Here is a 25,761-nt window from a genome sequence, read left to right as displayed (position 1 = left end):
GAAGGATTGAGGAGGGTTAGGGTTAACCTTCACAGTAAATGTCAGTTAAAAAAAAGCGATTTATTTAAATATGGTAATCATTCATATCATGACAGAAAATCCACAGAAGGAAAACAACATCTGATGTGCATATTGTTGTTCAAATCCGTAATCTGCTACAAATTTATCTTACAAAAGATTTCATGAGATAATGTTTAACTTGAGATGTGGAGCTTTGAAGTTTTAAGTGATAGTTTTGATAACGATAATACAGGGATTTCTCTGGCATCATGGTTTTGTAAGTGATCAATTGAGCTGCCTACAGACTGAGTGAAGATGGCTGCAACAAGTAGCCGGAGACGAGCTCCACCTGACAACTTCTTTCCCATAGCTATTGTCGGCATCGGTAAGTCACCCACAGCTTCTTTCAACCAATCAAGGCTTGTGTATCATGTTAAATAGTCTTTGATGGTTGGCTACCTGTGTGTAAATTACATGGACCTTTTACATGTGTTCTGCGTATGCAGGAGGATAGACATTGGTTGTGTTTCTCTGAATTAAGTGAAAGACTGGTTGGGTTTGTTGTCAATAGCTGATGGAGGCCCTCTGTGAAAGGGGCCATTTTTAGATATTCGTTGTTGTAAGGACAAAACCCGTAATTAAAGTCACTTTTTAAAAATGTAATTGGGGAGGTACAAATCAATTTTGGGGGGGGGGGGGGTTGGGGACTTTCCCCCTCAAAAAACAGCCTCACCCATCAGAAGACTCTACATGTTTCATTAAACAACATTCAAATTCGTTCATTCCCCAAATGTGTGCCCCTCCCCCAAAACTATTTGGGCCTTGAGGCTGCTTCTGTGATGGGTTGAGATTTGTTAAGTCTTTGTTGAGATGGGTTTGTTTGGGCCGGGCTGGCGCTGGGGTTGAGCTTGGCTGAGTAGGGTGTAGTTGGGCTTGGTTGGGTTGGGAACTTGACAAATATCATAAGCATGACCTCAGCACTAGACCAGCATACAAGTTCTAGTAAAAACTACCATGGGCTTGTAAAATTCATTCATTAACTTTCCCAGCGGCGAGTAAAGAAATTCCCACCCATTCTATGGCTGTCATTTGTCATATTTAGAAGATGAAAACAATCAATGTAGATGTTTTTATTATTGCTTCTTTACGGTTTGAATCCATCACTTTTAAGTTTCAAAATTGACGGCAAGACTCCGCCGTGGAGGTTGAATAAATGAAGTTGAAAAAGCCCGTCAAAGTTAGTGTTGCTAAAAAATGTCCAGCAGGCTAGTGAAAATTCTTGTGGGCTGGAAAAAATTATAAGTTAACTTGCCTGGTGGCTGGTTAAATAAAGCTTAGCTTAAGGTTAAGGCCTGCATAAAAAAATTGTCATTGATACCATTCTTAAAGTTCAGAGAGAAACCATGCATCCGATTTCATAACTAGACATGCGAGGTAATTGGTAACTTGGTAACACTTCCGAAAGCACCCAGGTTTGTCCCTGTTTCCTCTGCTCCAAAAATGACTTTGTTGTTCAAGTTGCGCGATATTGAGCAATGACAGTGTGTTTTGAATCATTTTTATACAAACTTTCACTTCCGTCAGTCAACTTGTGTGAAACACAGCCATCAGTTCAAGATAACTCGGCGTTGCACAATTAATTCCATTCCTTGCTTTGACCCCACTTTGCCAACTAGACTTTGACCCCCCATTGCACGGAAGGTCCAATCGCCAACACTGACGAAACACTTCACAAGTTATCTTACAGTTTATCAAGTTTAGATTATTCTCCCCTCAAAAATCTAGTACCAGCATGTCTGGAGTAATATTCATGCAGGGAGAACAACAGTAAATCAATAAAAACTGCGTGGTCATGAATCACTGATCATGAGATAGTGATGTGACTGTTTCGTGATTCACCAACTGAATGATGTCAGCATACTCGCGTATCTCTCAAGTAGGTCGTTTTCTTTTAGAGGAAGCCAAATTAATGTAATCCAGTGAATCGGTGAAAAATTATGACTTCCTCATCATCAGAGAGATTGGTTGTATTGTGAATAACTTCATTGGTGAGCGAAATGAGCGATTAGTGTTGGAGGTACCTGCAGAAAGATCCTTGTGTGCAGAGGCCAAGTTCAAGTGTGCGGTTGTATTTTGAAATGATTTACAAAAAAGCAACTTTGGCCAAACCGACATTGTTTGATATCCTCACACGTGAAACTTAGCACTTAGTAATACTTGGTACTTGTTCTCTTGAATACTTCACTTGAAAGTCTCACTATTAAGAGGCCTTGGAGAGTGTCTTAGTTTGAAATTAAGTCTTTGAGTTGCAATTAAATTCAATTCAATGGTGGTTTATTTACAAACATGGTTCGCAGTTGAAAACCAAATTTTGCATGTTTACATCTCATCGGTTAAAAATTAAAACATTTGAAAAACTCCAATTGAAAGGCAATTATTAAAAAAAGACATTAAAATTAATAAAAAATGAAACTAAAGAACCAATGTAAAATTATAAAAGGAAGAAACAAAAAGGAAAGATCTGTGAGCATATTGGTCACACTGCTCTTCCTTGAATAGTCATCGCACTCAAAGCGTGCAGCACGCCTCTGTACACTTTCCAGTAAATTGACGTCTTTCTTGGTATACAGACTCCACACCGTGCTACCGTACTCTAGATGAGGTCTAACAAGGTCGATTGGCGTTGTGCCTTAACAATTGTGAATGCAAAGTAAAAATGACCTTGAATGAAATTCAGGATGCGAGTGGCCTTTGCTGACTCAAGTTCAGCACATTTCTGTAATTTCTTAGAAAAATCCAGTACCAGTGTGCATGTGCGAACATGTAGCTTAGGTGGTGAAACATGTAGAGTCCCCTGTTTTTACCTTGACTTGACTCTCATATTTCATTCTGATGTCCCTTGCCTTGTTAGGTTGTCGCATGCCTGGTGATGTCAATAACCCGGAGGATTTCTGGCGGGTCATTCGAGACGGGCGGGATGTCGTGGAGGAGATACTGCCGGAGCGCTGGAACGTGGACCACTACCATGACCCGGACCACACTCGGACAGCCAAGCATTGCATGCGAAGGATCGGCATGATCAAAGGTGATTGCCTTACTTTGGGGCAGACATTGAAAGGAGCAATCTCACTGCAGGGTTGGAGTCGAGTTCATTACAAGGCCTTTTGCAAGTCCCTTCATCAGTCCAGTCATAGGGTGAACAATGACACCAGGAATGCTTTTGTCACAGCTCATTTGAATTGCTTGTGAGTTGGCTTAAGACTGAATGACTTGTGGAGGACTTTTGCATGGACTTGTGATGGACTGTATTTAAAGTGTCCACATGAGTTCTTAAGTACAAACAGGTATACATAAACAACCAATCAGGAACTGCTACCCATCAATACTAATTGGCTCTCTTGCACTCAAGCCAACACTGTAACATTTTCTTCAATTGTTTTTTCCCCTACTGCATTTTGAAGCCACTGTTTCAATATTTTACCCCCAGATATTGATAAGTTTGATAACAGTTTCTTCAAGATTTCTCCCCGTGAGGCACTGAGCATGGACCCTCAGCAGAGACACCTGTTGGAAGTCACCCATGAAGCATTTGAAGATGCTGGTAAGATGCATGCTGACAATGATCTATTCTGTGGTTTATCATTCCTCCAGACAAGCATGTAAGTTTTAAAGTTGTGCAGTGCCTCAAAGTCATAGTGAGCCCTGGCAGAAGACACTCAGGGGGTTTCTCACGCAAAAGTGAGGACAGTTGGCTTAATGATGTCCTTTCTGTCAGGTACTTGGACACAGTGTTGCTCCGAAGATGGCATACAAGTAGAGGCTTAATGGTTTTTTTTTTTACATCGTCGATCTGGGTTGAATTATTTTCTTCAGATACCAGTCACATGACAAAATTGTTAGCTGCAAAAGGTTGGTATAAACTGGTCAAGACCCCAAACATTGCTTCATCCCGGCAGAGATGCTGGCAAAAGACAAATGAACGGAAATACTTATTAAGCGCTCGTACCTTACGAGCACTTATGAAGTTGATAATCATTTGATATGTTCAATGTGAAAACTTTCCTTATCTTTCTAGGTATTCTGTCTGATGAGCTAGGAGCTGATGGTGGTGTGTTTGTTGGTATTGGATTGTTTGATTACTCCATCTACATTACTGATCCTTACTTGATGGACACGTACGTACTTACCGGCAACGCCCACAGCTGTGCCGCCAACAGGCTATCTTTTGCTTTTGATATCAAGGTACATGGATGTTGTAGTTTTGTTAGACTTTACAATTTCAGACTTTGTTGTGTGACCAGATCCCAGGAAATGAGTCTTTAAGCCATATTGACTGTAGCTTTAAACTACAACCTTTCTTTGTGTTCATCCAAAATTTATCACTTGAGAATTTGTGAGATTTTGGTGAAAGACGTTTCCGCCATTTTGTGCCTTCTGAACTTAGGGGAACTTTATTTTCACAAAATTGGTTTGATTAATCGAAAAGGAAAATACAACATGAAAATTGAGTCATCAGTAATCAAGCAACCGAGGCTTTACGTGGTAGCCATGTTGTAGGGCAGTTGTTTTGTCTCACAAGAAAACCTCCCTTGTGCATAACGTATGGAACGCAAGCACTGGCCTGCAAGATGGCAGCTGTGCAAACCCTCTATACTTACAGGCCTGTGCAGTGACATTTTGATTTGGCCAACACCAGGGCCCCAGCTATGCCTGTGACACAGCGTGCGCCAGTGGTCTAACAGCTCTGCATCTAGCCGCATCGGCACTGTGGAACAAGGAGTGTACCACAGCAGTGGTGGGCGCATGCAACGCCGTGTTGATCCCCGAAGTGGCCATAGGCTTCAGTCAGCTGGGAGTGATATCTCCCGACGGGAAGAGTTGCCCGTTTTCCAAGTCGGCCAATGGGTAAATATTTATGCGCATATTTCAATTGGGACCTGTCTTTTTGTTTGTTTAATGAACCAGTTCGGTATTCGAACAATGCATGCTCAGTACGAGGTTTTTCAGGAACAGCTACGCGCACGTGCAATAGTAAGTCCTTTCAGCTCAGCCATAAGCTGACTCATGCGTGCCCTTTGTTCCCAGTAGACCCTAGCTTTTTGAAATACCCAACTGGCTCACTGTTTAAGCCGAGAGCAGCAAAAAAGTCAGCCAAAATTGAAAGCAAATGTTGCATTTTTGCATGGAACATTTAATCTCTTCCTTGGCTGAAATTAACACCCCAAAGGGTTAGCGACGCTAATTGGATGGTTGGGAGTTCGAATCTGGCAAGTCACTTTACCCCACTTGCCTCTCTCCAACCAGGATTGAGCATAGGTACTTTACAAGGGCAGAGGCTGACTGCGCTATATCCAGGGGACAGGTTTATTGCTCGGGAGGGAGGGATGGAATGAATCAGCAAAGTGACCATTGTTTTCATCCGTACAAGAATCTTAAACACCCCTGTAAAAAAGATGACTGATGAATAGGTTTGATAGATGTAATAGCACCTCTAACCTCATGGCTAGATATACATTTATTTGCACTTGACCGTCATGATTGTTGCTCCAGGTACGTCCGCAGTGAAGGATGGGGTAGTATGATACTCAAACCGCTGGACAGAGCCCTCCAAGACGGCGATCACGTGTACTGCACCATCCGAGGATCGGCGGTCGCAGCCAATGGCAACTACAACAGCTTGACCCTGCCGTCGCACACGGCGCAGCAGTACGTCATGGGACAGGCGTACGAGCGATTTGGTATTGATAGGTCAGAGGTCAGCTACGTGGAAGCCCACGGTACCGGGACGCCCGTCGGTGATCCCATCGAAGCTAATGCCATTGGTCTTACCTTTGCACCCTATCGGTAAGTGAAGATGATACCTATCCTATTCGACAGCTACGCTAACCAGTGTTTGTTTACGCAAATGCTTTGTTCCATGCAATAATTCAAAATCTTTGAAAAAACTTCAAGCTTCAAATAATGCCGATTTTAACAAGACTCACTGAATCATTTTAACTGTAAAGACAACATTGTGGACTACCCTTCAAGCTGTCGTTATATTGGAGGCATTTAACCTGAACTTGGTGTGATTAAGTACAACGTCTCTCTTTCACAACATCATCATGTACGTTGGCTCTTCTGTTCCATTGTTAAAAGAATGCAGTAGTGATTCTTAAACATGTGTTAACCACTTCCTGCCGGGTGCTTTTAAAAATGCATTGCCTACATACAGCTCATTTTTTAGTATCTGGTTTTCATAAATCTTCAAAAATTTTTATCTTTTTTTCTGAAAGCTTTAATCCCATGAAGTGACTGTCTGGTGGCTACTCTAATCTGACAGACAACATCCATTTATGCCAGAGTATTTCAGCCAGGCCTACCGCCTTATAAAAAGAGCCCAGATTGTGTGGTGTTACAAAAGTTTTTTTGTTCCCGAAACTGGTACAGTGCGCTGCTGGCATCTTGTCAATACAGGCCAGATTAGCATGCAGCAGTATTGTATTGATCATCTCTGGAGTGCCGGTGCACTTTTGTCCCCGGTGGAAACCAGGCTCCCCGACAGGATATGGTTAACAATACATTACTTAAGCAGTATTTGCCAGAAACGTGATCAAGATATCCCTGAAATACCCTTGACCCTAACTTGTAGGTTGAGTAAAAACTACTTAAATATGAGGACTGATTACTGTAAGGGTTACCAAGAGTATATGCACATCGACAAGCTACAAAGAAAAAAAGGTTGGTGTTCAACGTATTGACTGATTGGTTTAAACAAGCCAGTTTTGATCTTTCTGCTTCAAATTTCTTCATGTGCCATTTGTTTTTAATATCTCCCACAGGGATTCGCCTGTGAAGATTGGCTCTGTTAAGAGTAATTTTGGTCACCAGGAGTGCTGTTCAGGCATTTCCAGTGCCATCAAAGTAGCCCTCATGCTGGACAAGAAGATGCTTTGCCCAACAATCAATTATCAAGGCATTAACCCCGAGATTGACTTGCAGAATTTAAAGGTAGAGATCCAGCAAACACTAGAGCCAATAACGTCAAACTCTAACTTTACCATCGGCCTGAACAGCTTTGGCTTTGCAGGCGCCTTGGCTCACATGGTCCTACAAGAGGCTCCAGGTTACAATTGCAATGAAAGGCAGCAGGGCATGCGATTGCAGGCTGGTTGGAGGTTTGGCGGTTCATCAACAGGAGAATATGTCTTGATTCCTCTGTCGGCAAGATCTGTCAATGCCGTGACAGATTTGGCCAAAAAATGGCTGAGCTTTGAACACAAGAATGACGCCCTGAGTGTCGTGTCCTGGCTTGCCTCAAGAAGGAAACACTTTGAGTGTAAGTTGGCCATCTTGGCCAACTCGTCCCAGATGTTCAGGGAAAGGCTGCAGTTTTACATTGACAAAGGAAGCGGTGAAGGCATCACAGCAGGATCTCACTACGGCACAGACGTGCCCAAAATCTGCTTCGTTTTCCCCGGACAAGGACAGCAGTGGGCCAACATGGGCCGACGTCTGTACCACACCGAAGAGGTATTCCGGCAAGTAGTAGACAAGTGTGACTCGCTCTTCTGTCAGTTGAGCGGCTGGTCAGTGCTAACTGACAAGGACATATTCAATGGTATCCATTCTGGAAATGCAGTACAGGATGAGCCCAGGTCCGATGAGACAGTAAATGAGATGGAGGTTGGCCAACCCACGATCCTTTTCTTCCAGATTGGTTTGTATGAGCTGCTACGTCACTGGGGCATCCAACCAGATGTCTGCGTGGGTCATAGTTTAGGAGAGGTAGCTGCTGCCTATGCCTGTGGAGGCCTCACTCTCGAAGAATCCGTGGCAGTCATTTATCATCGGAGCAAGCAGCAAGCGATGCTCAAGGGGACAGGAAGCATGGCGGCAGTTCGTCTGTCTCTGCCTGAAGTGAAAGCATTGTGCTCCACATATGACAACCTTCACGTTGCTGCCATTAATGCACCAAGTAATACAACCATTGCCGGCAGAACCAGCTCGATCAAACAGATCTGCCAGGAGAATCCCACATTAGCAAAGGAACTACGGGTCCAGTGTTCCTTCCACACCCCGGATATGGAGCCAATACAGGGACTGTTCAGGGAAGCCATGGCTGGAGTGGTCTTAACGGAAGAGAGATTCAATGAAACTCCCTTTTATTCCACTGTCTTTGGTGAGAGATATAATGATGCCTTTTCAGCTGACTATTGGTGGGCTAACATTAGAGGCTGTGTTAACTTTCAGAGTGCCGTTGAGAAGATCCTAGATGAAGTGCAATCAGGAATCTTCTTGGAGATAGGGGCATCTGCAACTTTGGTCTCTTCCATCAATCAGATTGCAAAAGCATCGAAGCACAACGTGATCAGTAGCATTGCTTGTGGTAAACGGAAGCAAGATGAAAGGCATGTGATCTCCCAGGCCCTGGCAAATCTTTATGCCTTGGGCGTCAAGATAAACTGGAAGCATGTCACACATGATGCGGCTCAGTGGGTGAGACTTCCCACATACCCTTGGCAGAGGCAGTCCTTCTGGATTGAAGCCGAGGACAAGAGGCATACTCGGCTTGTCTTAAAGGAACCCTCTTTCAAAGGTGCAAATGGACGCATTAGTCTAGAGGAGTTTCCCTTCTTGTCAGATCATGTAGTCCAAGATAAAATTGTCTTTCCGGGTGCTGGTTACATCAGTTACATCTTTCAGATGTGCATGCCAGCGGAACAGGCTGTTATTCTGAAGAAGCTGAATTTTGTGAAAATGCTTGTCTGGCCAGAAAGGGTGAAAAAGTTAGGCGAGAAAACAAGCATCCAGTTGTCTTTGGAGAGGAGAGGTGCAGTTGTAACCATTGAGGGCGACAATCACAAAGTCTGTGATGCCGAGGTGGATGAAATCACTCCCCAACCAAATCACAGGCTCATACTGCCTCTTGATGACATTCTTAAGACCTGCACGATCAGTATGACTGGAGACAATCTCTACTCCTCCTTTGAGGCAGTCGGCTTGAAGTATGGTCCAGTATTTCAGCTCATTGAGAGAGTTCAGATGGGAGACTGGGAGGTAGTGGGTTATCTGAAGTCAAGACAGGGGTATGGACAGTATCGGGATGTGACCGCTCTAGATGGCTGCTTTCAGCTCCTCCTTGCAGCAGTCGGACAACCTACATCCTTATACCTCCCAATCTGCATCCAGTCGATCCAGATGCTTGTCTCTCACATTCCACAGGGACTGCCATTGTTAATACATGCGAAGATTACTCATTTTGATTGCTGGAATCTAGTTGGTGACATCACCCTCGCAGACAAGGAGGGAATCATCTTGGTCAAAGTTCTGGGATGTCAGTGTAAGAATGTCAGTGGCACTCAGAGCGTAGTTGATTTGGAGTCTAGCCTCTATGTCACACAGTGGCAGCCCTCCGCCTCACAACTGCCCTCAACGAGCTTGATAAGTGACATTTTTCAGAAGGAGTACCTACGAAATCACTTTCCCGTTGAAATGCATGCCGTCGACAAAGGTGAGGAAAACCTTGAGATATTCCGCAGTGCCGCACTATCTTACATAAGACACGCTCTGAGGGAGGTGCCTCATAGCAAAAGAGGCATCTGTGATCGCTACAGCCATCGTCTCCAAAGTTTAGCAGCATGTAATGAAGAATCCTTGCCGTTGGATGATATATGTCATCGTCTTGATCAGGTTTCAAGAGGTGCTCCCGATTCAGCCATAGAGTGTGCAATGATTAAGTCACTTGGAGAGAACCTGCCAAATTGTCTGAGGAATCCCCTCTCCTCGCTGAACCTGCTGTTCTCCTTGCTCGGAGATTATTTTGACAGTGCTTCCAGCATTAACATTTACTACCAGGCAATAATTGAGCTGCTCACCAAGGCCATAGTGGAGCTCTCCAAGAAAAAGAAGATAATAAAGATTCTTGAGGTTGGTGCTAGGATTGGTGGATTTGCCAAACTCCTCCTAGAGAACCTTGAGAAGCATGGTGTTGGAGAGAACCTGCAATACCTCTTTACTGATATCAGTCAAGCCTTCTTTCCTAGTGCAAGGACAAACTTAGAAGACTTTCCCCATGTGAATTATCAGATCTTTGATTTCCAGCAAGATCCAGAGTCTCAAGGATTGGTGCCTGGGTCTGTTGATGTTGTCATCTCCTTGGACGCACTGCATTCGGCAGCTGACCTGCCTTTGGCTACCAGCAACCTGAGAAGTCTTCTGTGTGAGGGTGGCTGGTTACTTGTCATGGAGACAACCAAGGGCAACTACTGCCAAGAACTGATCTTTGGTTGTCTCGAGCTGTGCTGGACATTTCACGATTTTCGCACTGAAAGTTGTTGGATGTCTCAACGGGAGTGGGTAGCGCTGCTCAGACGGAGTGGCTTCGAAGGTGTCATTGGATGCTCAACTCCAAATGAGTATTTCCACAGTGTCATGCTTGGTTGCAAGTCATCTAGGTCATTACAAAGTGTGCCCATGGCCTTGGGAGACAGATCCGTTCGGCCTTACCCGTGGGTTTTGATTTCAGACACATCTCAAGAGGCACTGAACCAAGAGTTGAAGCATTGCCTGGGGTCACCTCAAGATGTTATACACCATTCTCAAGACATGGACTACTTGTCTAATCTGCAAAAGTTCAAACATCCTGTGGATTTGGTATACATTTGGGGTCCGTTGGACACCAAGTTACACTGTCTGCTGAGCTTAGTGCAAGCAGCTGCACTGAAAGCTGAAACTGTCTCCCGATTGTGGGTTGTAACTGAAGGTGCCAGCATCGAGTGCCACAACACCAGTGCACAGTTGGCGGTCGGATTCACTCGAGCTGTGAGCAACCAGTTGCCGATTCCAGTAATCTGTGTTGATCTGGATCCAAGCAGCTGGGTACAAGAGAAAGTGGCTCACCTATCAACGTTGATTCTCAATGGTAACTTGAAAGACAGGGAGATTGCTGTTCGCCGTGGTGAGCCAAGGGTACCACGTCTTACACCTGTCAAAACAGGTAGCAAACTTCCCGTACATAGAGGTGAGAAATTCTGGAGTTTGGCGCAAGAAAAATATGATGGCGTAGCTTTTGGGGAAGAGAGAAGTGCAGTTGACAGTATTGGCTTTATGCTGCATTCTGAAATGCATATTGATGCAGATGAAGTCCTCGTGGAAGTTAGAGCTGCTGCTCTTAATTTCAAAGATGTGATGATGTCACTGGGCATGCTTGACGAACTGTCGCTCTCTGATGACGGACCGCAGTTGGGGCTGGAATGCGCAGGAACTGTGCACAGTGTAGGGAGGGAAGTAATAGGTTTCCAGGTTGGTGATGAGGTGTTAGGGTTTGGTACACACTGTTTCGCTTCTCATGCTGTCTGTAAGTCCCAGCTCATTGTTAAGAAGCCTGCCAATGTCAACTGGGTGGAGGCTGCCAGCAGTGGAATTGTATTTGTCACAGCGTTCTACAGCCTGATCCAAAAGGCGAAGCTTCAAGAAGGGGAGAAGGTCTTGATACACTCGGCGTGTGGAGGGGTGGGACTCGCAGCAATACAGATAGCTAGGATGGTTGGAGCCGAAATTATTGCAACAGCTGGCACTAAGGAAAAGAGAGACTACCTTCAAGATGCCATGGGGTTGACCCTTGTCACTGATTCCCGTTCTGACCAGTTCTACACAGACGTGATGAAATGGACGGAGGGCCGAGGAGTTGATGTCGTTCTGAATTCCCTGGCGGGTAAACTGCTCCACAAAGGCTGTGCCCTGCTGAAACCAGAGGGTCGTTTTTGCGAGATCGGCAAGCGGGACATCCTGCAAAATTCCACACTCCAGATGAGCCCATTGCTTGAGAACATCAGCTTCCACAGCTGTCAGATTGACGCATTGATGTGTTCCAATCCATCCCTCGTCAGCAGTTTACTTGAAGACATCATTGCGCTCATAGAGTGCGAGAGGTTGCATCCGGTTCCAGCTGAAGTTTACGACATAGCCAACTTCTCTGACGTGATCAGGATGATGGCAAAAGGCACACACATTGGCAAATATGTCTTTGAAGTAATGCCCAACTTTCAAATTCCCACCAATCAGATCATACCCTCGACGAAGCTGTTCAAATCGTCAGTCACTTACCTCATAACAGGTGGGTACGGCGGTATAGGCCAGGCATTGGCTCGTTGGTTGGCTGCTACCGGAGCTCACCACATTGCACTGGTTTCGCGAAATGGACCTTCTTCAGCATCAGCTAGAAGCACTCTTGGTCATCTCCAAGAACATGGAATTCACATGTACCAATTCCAGTGCGACCTGTCAGACCGGCTGCAAACATCAGATATGCTGAATGAACTCAGGGGCACAGCGCCACCTCTAGGAGGTATTTTTCATTTGGCAGGAGTGATTAACGATGAATCACTTGACACACTCACACCCAAGGATCTGGACGCCATAGTGGCTAGCAAGGCAGTCAGTGCACAGAATCTGCACAGCTTGACCCTGGCTGATAGCCTGGATGTCTTTTTCCTTCTGTCTTCCGTCTGCGCCACCTGGGGACATGCCTCACAGCCAGGCTACGTGGCTGCTAATGCGTACCTTGATGCATTAGCTGTGCATCGCTACCACCAAGACCTACCTGCATTGTCGGTACAACTGGGACCAATCCGTGGAGCAGGTTATTTGGAAGGCAAGCCGGAGACTGCCAGAATATTTGCTTGTAAGGGCAACCACTCGCTGCATGTTGTAGAGTTCCTGAAGATGCTGCAGAGACTGATGGAAACAGGATTCAAGGAACCAGTTGTATGCCTTGCCAATCAGGTATGCTCTCTATTTGATGAATGAAATTCATGGTCAGGACTAATAATTCCACGAAGTGTGCTGCACTAGCAGTAAAAAAAAAAGATTTATCAAAGGTGAAAGATTTCATTTTTTGAAAGCATATGATATTGTTACTTTTGTCTGAGACAGATGACAGAACACTTTGGGAAAAAATAACTTTTAACAAGATCACTTCCATAGTAATTTAAATTTAAAAGTTATTGACATTTGAGAAATGCTGATAGTATAATTTTTTACATAAATTGATCTATTTCCAAGGAGTAACAGGGTCAACAATGACAAAGGCATGCTATTGGTGCAGTTAACTGGAATAGCGTGTGACTTGAATTCAGGCTTGAGGTCTAGTGTAGGTCTTGTGATGGTCTTGGGGAGTCATGTGATAGTCTTGTGATAGTCTTGATTAACACACTGGGTCTCAATTACAACTCTGCTACATTGCCACTTCACAGGACTGGAGCACCACAATCCAGTTCTGTAACAGCACCAATATGATGTTTCGCCACCTGGTCAATTGTGGCAGTACTCGCGGCCCGGGTACATCGGTAGTCGCCAAGACCAAAGACGATGTGGAGACTGCCCTCAAGGAGAAGCTGGCTGAGCTGCTGTTCGTAACAGCAGAGAGCATCGATGCCCAGCAACCAATGATCAACTACGGTGTGGATTCGCTCATGGCCGTGGAGATTGTAACCTGGGCTGCAAAAGCACTCAATGTGACCGTATCCCAGCTGGATGTCTTGAGTGGTCTCACCCCGGCAGATCTCTTACAAAAAGCTTGCAAGGATTAAAAAGCCACTTTCTCTGCAGTATAAACAATTTTCTCATTTGCAAAGTGCGTTTGTACTGAAGGCTAATATTAAAGAAGCATCAAGCGCAAAATTCCTGTAGTAATAAACATTTAGAAAACAACTCGTACCTTGTCAGTTGTTCAGTGACGAAACAAATCAAAACAATTTCTGGTCACTGTTACACCCCTTCTGCTTGATATTTCATGGATTTGTCGTCATCTCGTAATCTCACCCCTGTACTTAATATATTTCTACGCACGTGCTCTACAACGAGTGAAGCCCAAGTTGTGAAGCGCACCTGTGTATGCAAAATTTATTGTTTGAGTTTTTTCTTCAATAACTATTAATCAATAAATCTTAGAGTTACCCGTTATTATTTTCTGTTTTGTTCGGTACTTTATTCATAATCCATCGCATGAATAAAACAATAAAAGTTGCTCAACATGTAACTGTACTTTTTAAGCAGAGCCTGCATCATGCATTTCAGAGCTACAGGCCGTCTTATTTGAAACAAATGGTACTCTCCCTTTTAACTTTTGTTTTAAAGAGGCTACAGTTATCTCGTTAGCACTTTGCAAAATGAAGACAGTCATTGCAACACAGAGTCTTTAATACCGACAAAAAAGTACCATGATAGTAAACAATTGGCCCATGACAACATGTTCCTTCCCATTTACAGTTCTAAATTACTGCTAAATTATGCCGTAGGTCCAATATTTTTAGCAGGCATATTGAGGTTGATTATTTTGAGGTTCTATGAATAATGAAAAACCTCGGTGGAAACTATGGCCAACTCAAACTCCTGTCAAACCTGGGTAATCTTTGTCAGCCATTCGATTGTTTCTGGCTTTTTTGCTGTATCTTTTCTTGATCAAGGTGGCTAGTACAACCAAACAAAATAGTGAAGCATCTATAATAGCTTATCAAAGACCAACATAAAGGAGATGCGTGAAAAAAATGTATTAAGAAACAAAACAGATCAATTCTGTGCCACTCTGTATGCTTTTTTGCTTTCAGTAACATTGATTTTCAAGTAATATTGTTATTCAAACATATATCATAAGACATCATTGTGTAAAATAATGTTAATTTTTACAGATAAAATTTGCATGTACTTTTTTTTTGTCATTTCAAATGCCTCCATTAAAAATGCCACTTCATCAAGACTTCTTCAGTCTTTAATGTGTCGGCATCGACAGTGTTCTGGAAATATGCTGGGACAGAACTGCTGGCGACTGTGTTACATTATAATCTGACAACCAGAATTAGAAGCCATTACTGCGTTGGCGCAACACTCGTGGACAGGTGGCACAACGCTCATGGACAGGTGGCACGCGCCCGTTACGTGCCTCTTCAACCACCAGGGTGTCGTGATTTGCCAAATGCCATGCTTCAAGCTGAAGAATGTGCGTGCAAGTGCAGTACCACCGCAGTCATGGCGTCTAATCAGATTAGTCTAAATATGTATATATTTGAAATCTACATTTTTGGCGGGGTTATGAAAAGCCTGCAGAGTGGTCCATTCGAAGGATATTTTGCAAATTTCTGCTTATGCCAGTCAATAAATAGGTGCCTGAACAACAATTAGTGGCATGATGAAAAACCAAAGTATGCTAGATGTAACCGCTTTGAACACTTCAAGATAGGAATAAATTATACATCTTAGAATAAACTTGTACAAGTGCGTATCAATCACTTGCTCAAAACGGACCATAAATGTCTCTACCTCTAATTAGTGCGCAGCTACTTTCAGCTGGTGAACCAAGTTATGAGTGCAGCTGTATTTGAAAATATTTCTGTCGAGAGTATTTTGAGGCAATCATCATGTTTGGACTTCAACAAAATGTATTGCCTTTTTTGTTTATTTGTACTTCATAAATCGTCGTGATGATGGCTCAGCCGACAATCAAGGCTTGTAAGCTTTCTACGGTCACTACAAAGCTTGAAAAACCTTCTCTACAAAGTTAAGGGGCAATGATGGGCTTTGAGCTCAGCTTGAACGATGCGAGAAACCACAGGAAAGCACTTTTTTAGTTCAGTCGTGTGCGTAGGGCAGGCAAGAACGCAAGCGGGCTAAGTGATGATGTAATTGACTTCCCATCATTCTTTGCTGTCAACGATGACGGGCGTGGTGTTGAACACTCCAACACTAGCTTTTTTCTCAGAAAGACAAATCTGGAAGCATTACTAATAAAATATGCATCGTTAAGGAAACAAGACGTATTGCAAAAACAATTCAAATAATCTACATTTCGAAGAAAAATTTCACAATCTCGAATCTTCAAGACAGTTATGACAACTCTTACCACCCTCACAAACGCAAACATATTGACTTTTATTTCAGGTTGTTTAGAAGAGCAAATGGAATTTCAGCCATGTGACGCAGGTGACGCAGACGATTCAAATAACCTGTTCTATACATGATTACATTGCATCTCAAAATAGAATTAACAAATCCTGACTCCACAGTTACTTCCATGTGATGGACCGGTAACCACACTTCCCCAACACTGGGTTATCGCTGATTATTTCCAGAACTGATCTCTAGAAAGTCTTTTGGCCAGGTTAGAAAAGAAACTATTTCTCATCCTCCTGCTTAGTTTTTCTCTGTTGTTCGCTTTCCTTTTTGGTTGAAGTTTTTAACATATTTTTGACTTCATTTCTAACAATGTGTCAACGAGTCAACAAAGGATGCAATCTCAGACTATGGTAGTTGGCAAAAAACTGTCTTTTTTTCCCAGAATCACATTTTCTTCACCTGCACCTTCACCAGCACTGAAAAAATCTCTCAACAAATGACAAAATACTTAATTTGCCATGGACTGGAAGGCCCGTACCATGGAATGGAACTTTGTTCCCGTTTGGCTGAGCTGTGCATAGGGATGAATAATTGAATGCAACATGATCAACAACCCACCGATCGGGTGACGGGATTTAATCAGGCTTTACATAAAAAATATTCACCATTTACAGATCGTTTCATAAGCTATCGAAGCGCTACAACAAGACGCATTGATATACCCTGTCATCACGAGAAAGGCCATTGGTCATGACAATGCTTACGCGTTACCGTAACTGGCTGTACGGGTGGTTTGCGGCTTTCATGGAGACGGCATGCATTTCAGGCGATCAAAGGCAGCTTTCTCCAAGCTCTCCCTGTGATCCGGATGCGCGATGTTGATCAGCGCGTGGGCTCGCTGCCGGAGGTTCTTGCCGAACAGGTAGGCGATGCCGTACTCGGTCACAATGTAATGCGCGTGGGCTCTCGAGGTCACCACGCCAGCACCTGTGCGCAACGGCAAACACAGACATGGAAAGATAATATAAAGTCGCTTCATCCTTGGCGTGAAAGGGGACACGAATGCGACACTGTGGGGTCAGATCAAATATCCACGCTGCGAATTCCCACAAAGTTGAACAATTTGCAACTCGCGCAAATTTTGCTGCGAACATCCCGTGCACATAACAGCAGACATATGCATGTATGTACGTGTGCATTGAAAACGGCTGTCTGCTTATTTTCTAAGCTGAATATTCAAATGTTTCAGTACTTTAGTATCAAATATTTGATACAACAATGGGCTACAATTTCTCTCACCTTGTTTCACGTAGGGTGTTATTTTGGTCTCGCCGCGTTTGGTTGCGGATTGGATGGCTATGATTGGTTTCCCCAGACCGTCGTAACCTAGCGACGCTCCACGGATGAAATCAACCTGCCCGCCCACACCTGCAGTTGCAAGCCATCAATCACACAGAGCAATTTTGTAGGTAAGTTGCATAGCAGGTGGAAGATTTCATGTATTTGAGACCATGTTTGCTGAGGGAATAAATGTTTTCTTGACTGGTCTGGAACATTAATTTCAGACCAGATCAGGAGAACGGATGCTGATAATATCGGAGTCAAAGACACGAACGTTATCAGCATTCATTCTTCTGAGCTAGTCTTAAATGAGCATTTACGACCAGCCTTTTGAGTCGCAGTTTAAAAGCTTAAAAATCTGCAACAACGTTTGTTTTTTGACAATTTTACTTCAATTCTTGTTCAAACCCCCTCCAGCTACGTTGAGGTACATTCCTTACTTGAGAAGACATAAAATATGGAGAACGGCGCACATGATACAGATTGCATAAGATCTCGCACAGCCGGCTAAGGCTTTATCGACCATTTCTGACTGGCCACATGACAACTCTCGACCAACAGGAATGGCCAATATACTGTCTTAGTTAATTATGAGTAAGTTTTGTTAGCTGGCTTTTGTCACTGACTTTTCATACAAATGGGGATTTTTAAAACGCCTTTGCTCCCAAAGAAAGCTACTTGATCCTGTAACCACAGATATTTCCAAATCTAAAATTTGTACCAAATTTTATATACACCGTTAGAAAGCTGTTGTTTGCATTATCCAGGAACTCTTAAAAAGTCTGACGTTCAGCTCTCATTTTGTGTTGACAAGTCACATACCCCTGTGACACATTGTCTGCCTCGTTTAGGACTACACTCAAAATTGTAGTGTACTGCACCGACCTGAGTATATTCTCGCTCCGATGGAATCGGAAACCACCTGGCCGGTGAGGTCCACCTCGATGCAGGAATTGATGGCGGTCACTTTCGGGTTCTGCGCTATGATGGATGTGTTGTTGACATGTGCAATGTCCATCATTACTGAAAGGAACCGGAAATAACCGAATAAGCCTCGAGTCACAGAGCGGAACAGGAAGACTGGGAATGAATGGATAAGGGCATATGCTGAACGTGGGTCATTCTTTAACCCTAACCCTACATAATACTACAAATTACTACTTGTAGTAAAACGTAGTAATCAGCGCTGCCCCTTGTAAGAGAACATGACTTTATTGTTCTGTGAAGCCATAAGATACAATAGATAAGACAATGTACCATACAGTGCTGTGGCACTATGAATGCATGGCTTTATTGTTCTCTGTACGAGAAACAATGGAAGTAACCTAGCCAGAAGTAGTAATCTGTAGTGCAAGGTCCTTCAGGCTCAGGCTATTACTTAGTATTTTGTAATACTTTGTAGTGTAGGCCAAACAATATGCTTGGCGTTTAGGGTTAAAAAGGGTCCTACAGCCCAATTTTGACAACTGTACAAACTGTACAAATTGTTCAATATGGCAGCGTGAAAGTAGCGTGCAGAATACCGGGCACTCTTCAATAAGCTGATTTGTGTTGCAAAACACATGAAGTTTATAAGAATAAAAGAGCGATTAATGTCACTGCTTTCTTGGGCATGTGGGAAAAGTGCAACTCTTGAGGGCACCAATTTAGCCAAAACTTGGTGGCACCGTAAAAAAAGGGATGCAGACTGCACACGAGTCGATGCACAGCTGTAAAAAAAGAATAGCCGGTACTCGGGGGGACCCAATTTCAGTCGGGTTCCCCAACATAGTGTAATCATTTGAAAATGTTAAATTTAAAGAACCAGACTCTATTCTGTGATTTCATTCCGACCCCCTCCCCCAGTCACCCGGCACCAACCCGTCAATGGTTTCAAATGTATACAATACGTACAGGAATACGACTGGAATTGGGTCTCCTGCGAATACGGCCTGTTACGACTAGCCTAATTCCTGGTTGAATTCCACCTGACCCTTTCCACCGATTTTACGAAGTATGATAACCTCCTAAAATGTTAGGCATGCGGGTAAACTATGACATCGTTTGGCTTCTTTCAAGCAGCAGAAATTGTATGGTGATTTCAAACAAAGGCACAAAAAAGTAATGGTTTGATATTTGATATTGCTGTTTCACATTTGTTGATTGAAACGATCAATATGAAATCCATATAGCATGAAAAATTTCTTGTTTCTACACTACACATCTCAGGGATGACGTCTCATCTCACAACCCATCTCATCCCAGCAAAATTAAAATTCAGGTATTTTTTGTCTCACTTTTTCTCAAAAAGACGGGTTTGTGACAGTCAGCTGGCGTATGTCAAATCTGGACGATATCTGCCCGCACCAGTTACGGGACACCGTTTTATGCATGGAGAACGTTTCATGCTTACACAGCGTTTGGTTATCATGCATGAAGTTGTACATCTCTTGGCTGCCGACGGCAAAACTGCCTACAGTCTTGCCGGCATGGATGCGCTTCTTGGTGTTGGTGATGATCCCCTTCTTGACCAAGGGCAGGATGCCGCTGCTGAACATCTCCGTGTGGAGGCCCAGATCCTTGTGCTGGGTCAAGCAGGCCAGGGTCGCGTCTGGAATCGCGCCGATGCCTGGGCATGGGTATTGGGATCGAGTTGACAATACGAATTGTTCAATATGGCAGCGTGAAAGTAGCGTGCAGAATACCGGGCACTCTTCAAAGATTTGCAGAAATTGAATTTATTGGGAAAGAAAGCACTGAAAACAACGACAAGCAGATCGGAAATAAAGATTTGGAAGTATTTTTCCGTATTTCATTAATACAATACCTTATCAAGAATTGCTACAGAAACAAAACTGATTTCTTCATGCCCTGCCTGAAAAAATTTCCCCATTATCACTGGCAAATTCAAGGCAATTTGTCTACCCATGCAGACAGCTATACCAGGAGTTTTGTACAAATCTGGCATCTGAGGCAAACACGTGTACATCGTAACGTTTTATAAAAGTGATCGCCTATTTTAGAAGTATCCCTGGTTTTGCTTTTCTTTCCAAAAATTTGGAGTGCATCATTTCTTCAGATTTTGTTATTATAAACTCCATAATTCCAATCTATAAGTATGTTATTGTTTAAGATGGAAAATAAAAAAAGTTATATTTTATTTAGAAACTATTTGTAAATGTACACAACCGAAGCGTCAATCGTATGAAACAGATCTTTTGTAGCTAAATTTTTTTTTATTAAGATCCGTGTCTGCTTCAAAACACGTACAAGGAAAACTTCCCGGGGGATTCAAATCCGTCCAATCAAAATCCACAAACCAGCCAGACCCTGAGCCAAAGTGATGGCTTCAGTCTTAAACAGAATAAACATTAGCCCATCTCAGTGAAATATGCATTAGATGCAGTTAGTTTGGAAATTACTTCACATGTTAAATCCCCAGTTACCGGTCTGCAGTGTTGCACCGTTGTCCACGAGATTCTCAGCGATGTGTTTGCCAATTTTACGCTGCTCTTCAGTGATCTGCAGTGGCTTCTTGTTGTGGAGTGGAGTGTCGATCTCCACCACCGAGTCAAAGTGCGAGATGTGGATCAGACCGTCTCCGAGCGTCCGTGGCATATTTTTGTTCACCTGACCTGGATGTGAAACCCCATTTACAAAAAACATAGTTTTATCAGGTTAATAGATTTACGCATTCCCATGTCACGTCGGATGACGTGCTAACACGATGTGGCAGTGCTGTGTGCAATAGCGACTGATGTCTATATTCCTCTCCTAGTGCTAGTGATTTTCATTGAGTTTGCACACACACAAGCTCGACCTGGTCCATGGAGATTAAGCATGTGTGGCGCCCTCAAGCGGTCACGGGCCATGGCAGGGTGTTACAGCAAGCATCGCTCTGCAACACTGCCTCGGAGTTTTCAAACTATGATGGTGCAGTCGGAACTGTCATAGAAATCTTGGCCCAACGACCACCACGGGTCAGGGTTTGTTGAGTCCAGCTTAATCAAGGACTGTGGTCGTGGTATCATTTCATTTTGGAAAGTAGCTGTGCCTGGGACAAGTTAGTTGGGGAAATAACACCATGCTGAGAGGTAAAACTCGTGGTCACTCACTGGTTGGATCGACGCAAATTGGGGACAATAGACCGATTGTGTCCACTAAGTCACATGACCCATAGCGGGTATATTCAATATCAACTGGCACAGTGTCCACCAAAAGCAATTTAGGGTTTCATACACATAAGTATCATTTACCAAAAATAAAGCCAATGGTAGGCACCATACTCAGACTACTGATGTGCTGGGTACCATACCGTAACTTGGCTGAATTGTTGGTACACAACACTCAAAATATATGTCGCAATCGGTCTAGTGCTTGTTTGGAACCACCGACTCTATGATCGGGAGTTACAAAAGCTAACCAAAATCGCATGTATCCCTGTAACGCTGCTCTGTAAATATGACATCTCTCCAATTCATTTGTTCCTGCAGGTGGTGCGTGGCACGACATGAATGAGGGACTGCAACTCACTCGGTGAGCGTGCCCACTCACCGATGATATACTTGGCACTCTGGGTGGCAGCTCTGGTCACGTCCACGCTGATCCCCATCGAGCAGAAGCCGTGGCTGTCGGGCGGACTGACATGCACCAGCGCAACATCGAGGGGCAGCACACGGCGACGAAACAGCAAGGGAATCTCGCTGAGAAAGATCGGGGTGTAATCGCCTCGGCCCTCCGCGATAGCTGTGCGGGCATTGCCTCCGGTAAACATGGAGTTATCCCGGAAAATACCTAGGTACACATTATTGAACGCTGGTGCATTAAAAAACATTCTCAAATTATAGACCTACATATTTGTGGTTGAACATGTATAAAATATGGATTACGATGTACATGTACATTATACATGTAGATCTAGGACCAAGCAAAATGCACAGAGTTTCTCATTTCTGACCACTTCTCTCCCCGACCGATTGTTTTTCACTCTCATTTGAAATGTATTTTGAATTTTTATTCAACAAAATACGTAGCTATAAATGCAAATTTAAACTGTACAGAATGGAAGATTATGACTTGGAACAAAACATCACTCAAACACAATGTAAATAATTACCATCTTCTCCAGTAGAAAGTGATGTATTTTCCAGGCTCCAAACTCATCACCAACGCAATAAGCTTTTTGCGAGTTAACTTGGACCCAAATCTGGTTCACTGAGTTCTTTAAATTCACGTGAACATAACGACTTGAATTCTCCATACTACAACCACTGTTGCTATACCTCGTGATTTGGGGCAAGCTTTTACTTAGTTACAAAAGAGATGCCTTGCAACAATACACTGTTCTCAATGGAAGGGCACAAAGGAACCAGTCCATTCCAGAGATGGTGGTCGCTATGTAAAAGCTTGCCCCAAATCATGAGGCATAGCAACAGTGTTTTTAGTCTGGGGAATTCAAATTATGTTTATGCGCAATCAGATAACTCAGTGCACCAGATTTTATTCAAATTTAACTGGCAATGGCTTATTACATCCGTACTTTCAGTCTTGTAAGGAACACCCATTTTTCTATCCACTGAAGGGTCAAACTTTGAAAGGCCCTTGTTGTTAAATGGTAAATATTCACAAACTTTGGCTGAATTTATGAGCGATTGGCATGGAAAAAAACTTATATTTAGCACTGCGTTAAAAAAACATAAGTGACTACAAAATGAGCATTTAGCCCAAGTATGGCCATCTTTTGAAAAAAAAAAAATTGCCTGGTGGAACCCCGAACTGAACGTACCCTCATACTTTGGTTCCATCTGCTCTCCGGGCCCTTCGGTGTGTATATGCACCAATTCCACATTCTTCAAGCCGGTTCTCAGCCCGTGCCTACACAGAGCGCTTAACAACACCAGGGGTGTAGCACCCCCACCCTGCACGAACACACGGTCACCTGGAATGGCGAGATGGAAAGATTGTGCATTTGAAAAAAAAACAGTGATCATTCCACGCTGGAGTTTCTCAGTTATCGGCAGGTGATCCCTTGTTCAGATTTCACACCACTAAAGACCATCTAACGTCTGTGGCCATATGGACATCGAGCTGGACCAAGAGAGGGCACCATTTCTTAGCAGCGGAGGGCTCCACAAGTACCGAACTGCACTTTGTTGGTTCATGAACAACTATAAAATGCACTTGTTAGGGTCGCATCACTTCCAACAACATGAAAGCTCCCGAGCAATGCAGCTCTTTTCAAATGATGATGGGGTACTTCTGCTCGAGGTTTTAAGTCGCCAGGTATTTCACCTACATGTATTACGCCCCTTTTCAAGTCTCATTGGTTTTCACAATAAGTGGAGAAATAAGGGACTGCCAGCAGTCATAGACGTTAGAGCTACATTCAAAAATCCAAAATTGGAGGTGGTCCCTCAGCATGCTCAGTATATCCACGTACATGTATATAAAACTCAAAATGAAAAATTGGAAAGACTGACATGACTGAAACGTCCTCACTCCTTTTTGTTGGTTGTGTACAAATGTATGGAGACTTCAGTGTATTTTCAAAGTATTCCCTGCTTTCTAAACGTAGGCCACGTGTTCTATTTTCTACCAAAATTACAGACAGACAGTCAGTTAGTTAGTCAGTGAGTCGGTCAGTCAGTCAATAATTAACCATGTTAAGATATGTAATAAACGGACTGAGCGATAAGATACTACATGTACCAATGGACTCTTCCAAAACTTTGGCAGCAGTTTAGATGTCTTGATATGGAACAGCCGTTGAGACGATGAGGGGTCAAGTGACGTAATGCTCGACGACTTTATTTTAAAGATGGCGACTGTGAGAGTGGATCCGTTAGATTGAATGGATAAGGAAAAAAGACTGGAAAATACCTGAATAACGTGAAAATGGAAAATGGAAAGGTCAAGAATCATGTTCGTGTGCAAAAGAAATTGCGCCCACGATTATAAGTGGGTGCGCCAAAAATGTTCAGTACGCCGACACGAAATTGCGTATACGGATGTGTGGCTAAGGATGGATCGGGAGTGAGAGTCCGTGCCACACTAGTGGTAGGGGCTAGAAACACCTAAACAAATAACACAAAAAGAGCATTATTTTAATTTCATCATTCAATGATTCTTTTTGTTGTTGGCTGTCATGGCTTGTTTTTACCCGACTTCACGATCTCAACAGCCTCATCTGGCGAAGTCCAGGTGGGTTCACGGCCGAAGGCAGGGTTGAACGGCTCTCTGGGAATGTCGAATGGTTTGTGGTCAAGGGGGGCATTGTGGTCTGATGAACACCGCACACACTGAGCACAAACGCCCAGTTGCTTCGACAGCTGCACCTGCAGTAGGCTTACTCTTCCCAGCGAGCGAGAAATCGCTGTCAACATTTTCCTCCAAACATACCAAACCCAAACAATTGCAGTGTAACACCGGTCAGTCCTACTCAGCACGCATAAGGCATGTAATGACAATGGCTGACCTCCGCAAAAAGAATTACAAGGAATCCCGGCAGGTGACCTCTCCTCGGGTCAACCAACCAATGCGGTTATGGCATGTACATGTACAGTACGTATGTGGCGTGTCCGCAGTAGTTGTGAATGTACACGTACTCCATGTGCAGATGGAAATTTGCTAAACAGAATATATTTTAATTGCCAAATTGAGGGCAGGATACCAGCCACATAGTCGTGCAATCTATAGAAGCGACTGGTTCACCGTTCAGCTTTGCTAAGCGTATGTGGTGAGCAATTCCTGCTCACGTGCATACATCTATCTAAAAAACGTTAAGTTTGCTTAAAAGTTGTTGAACTTGAGCTGTAAATCACTCGACTGTATTCCGAGAAAAAGGCATTTATAATAGCTGTGGATGTCGTTATTTTTGATATTTAGTATGTCATGACGATAGGGAAACTCGTGGCACAATACAACCAGGAATCGCCGTCAGTCTGAAAACAACCGTGACGGGGGCGTTTAAGGGGCGTGGCGAGTATAACGCTGTGCGTGCTCAGTGGCGTTTATGTTGCATCCTGGGGTCATGCAACTGTGCATGGGGGTCACAAAGTTTTATTGGGGGGGGGGCAGTCAAACATTACTGGTTAACTGATAGATCGCAAAGGTTTGAACTTAAGGAAAGAAGTCTGAGGTATTTAAAACAATATGTTTCGATTGTTTTTTTCTGAGGAATCAAGAGGGGCCCCACCGGACCGTTGCCCCCTTCTCTCTTCGTGACGCCTATGCCTGCAAAATTTTATGCCTTTTCCCCAACACACGTCATTTTATTATTTTACCTCTAATAGTTAGTAACAAATGACCTTTCCCATAATTGTACAATATTAATTCACTTCCCCCATTCATGGGCGGTGTCAACTGGAGTGAAAATGAATATGTATGTTGTCACAAGATGTGAATATTTGGCTCCTGGATAAGTGTTGTTAGGTGCTGGCCAATCGCGAATCGTCCACAAGCTAGCAACATTGAAACGCCAATTCGAATTAGCTTTTTAAACATCATTATACGATTCGGTGAAACCTCAACAGCGTCTGAGTGCTTTTGAAGCGCAGTTGAACTGCATGCAGC

At 43.6% G+C, this 25,761-nt stretch overlaps 2 protein-coding genes across 2 annotated transcripts; one reads left to right on the top strand and one right to left on the bottom strand.

The window, feature by feature from the left end:
- Nucleotides 1–68: 68 nt before the first annotated feature.
- LOC110976506 (uncharacterized) lies at nt 69–13,947 on the top strand. The gene is made up of 8 exons (XM_022229830.2): nt 69–385; nt 2,912–3,085; nt 3,488–3,601; nt 4,076–4,242; nt 4,697–4,905; nt 5,551–5,844; nt 6,822–12,765; nt 13,236–13,947. The coding sequence occupies exons 1-8, from the start codon at nt 316–318 to the stop codon at nt 13,569–13,571; spliced, it is 7,308 nt and encodes a 2,435-aa protein (XP_022085522.2). The 5' UTR covers nt 69–315; the 3' UTR covers nt 13,572–13,947.
- LOC110976507 (succinyl-CoA:acetate/propanoyl-CoA:succinate CoA transferase-like) lies at nt 13,942–24,761 on the bottom strand. Its single transcript, XM_022229831.2, has 8 exons — nt 24,350–24,761; nt 22,976–23,128; nt 21,745–21,984; nt 20,637–20,825; nt 19,604–19,819; nt 18,097–18,234; nt 17,170–17,298; nt 13,942–16,857 (listed from the first exon to the last, which is right to left on the bottom strand). Exons 1-8 carry the CDS (start codon nt 24,570–24,572, stop codon nt 16,673–16,675), a joined length of 1,473 nt encoding a protein of 490 aa, XP_022085523.1. The 5' UTR covers nt 24,573–24,761; the 3' UTR covers nt 13,942–16,672.
- Nucleotides 24,762–25,761: the final 1,000 nt, after the last annotated feature.

This window comes from Acanthaster planci, linkage group LG16 (genome assembly GCF_054643075.1).
Source record: "Acanthaster planci isolate LZ-2023a linkage group LG16, COTS_SCS, whole genome shotgun sequence".
NCBI lineage: Eukaryota > Metazoa > Echinodermata > Asteroidea > Valvatida > Acanthasteridae > Acanthaster > Acanthaster planci.
Note: the sequence above shows the minus strand (reverse complement) of the source record. Positions and strands in the feature narration are given on the sequence as shown.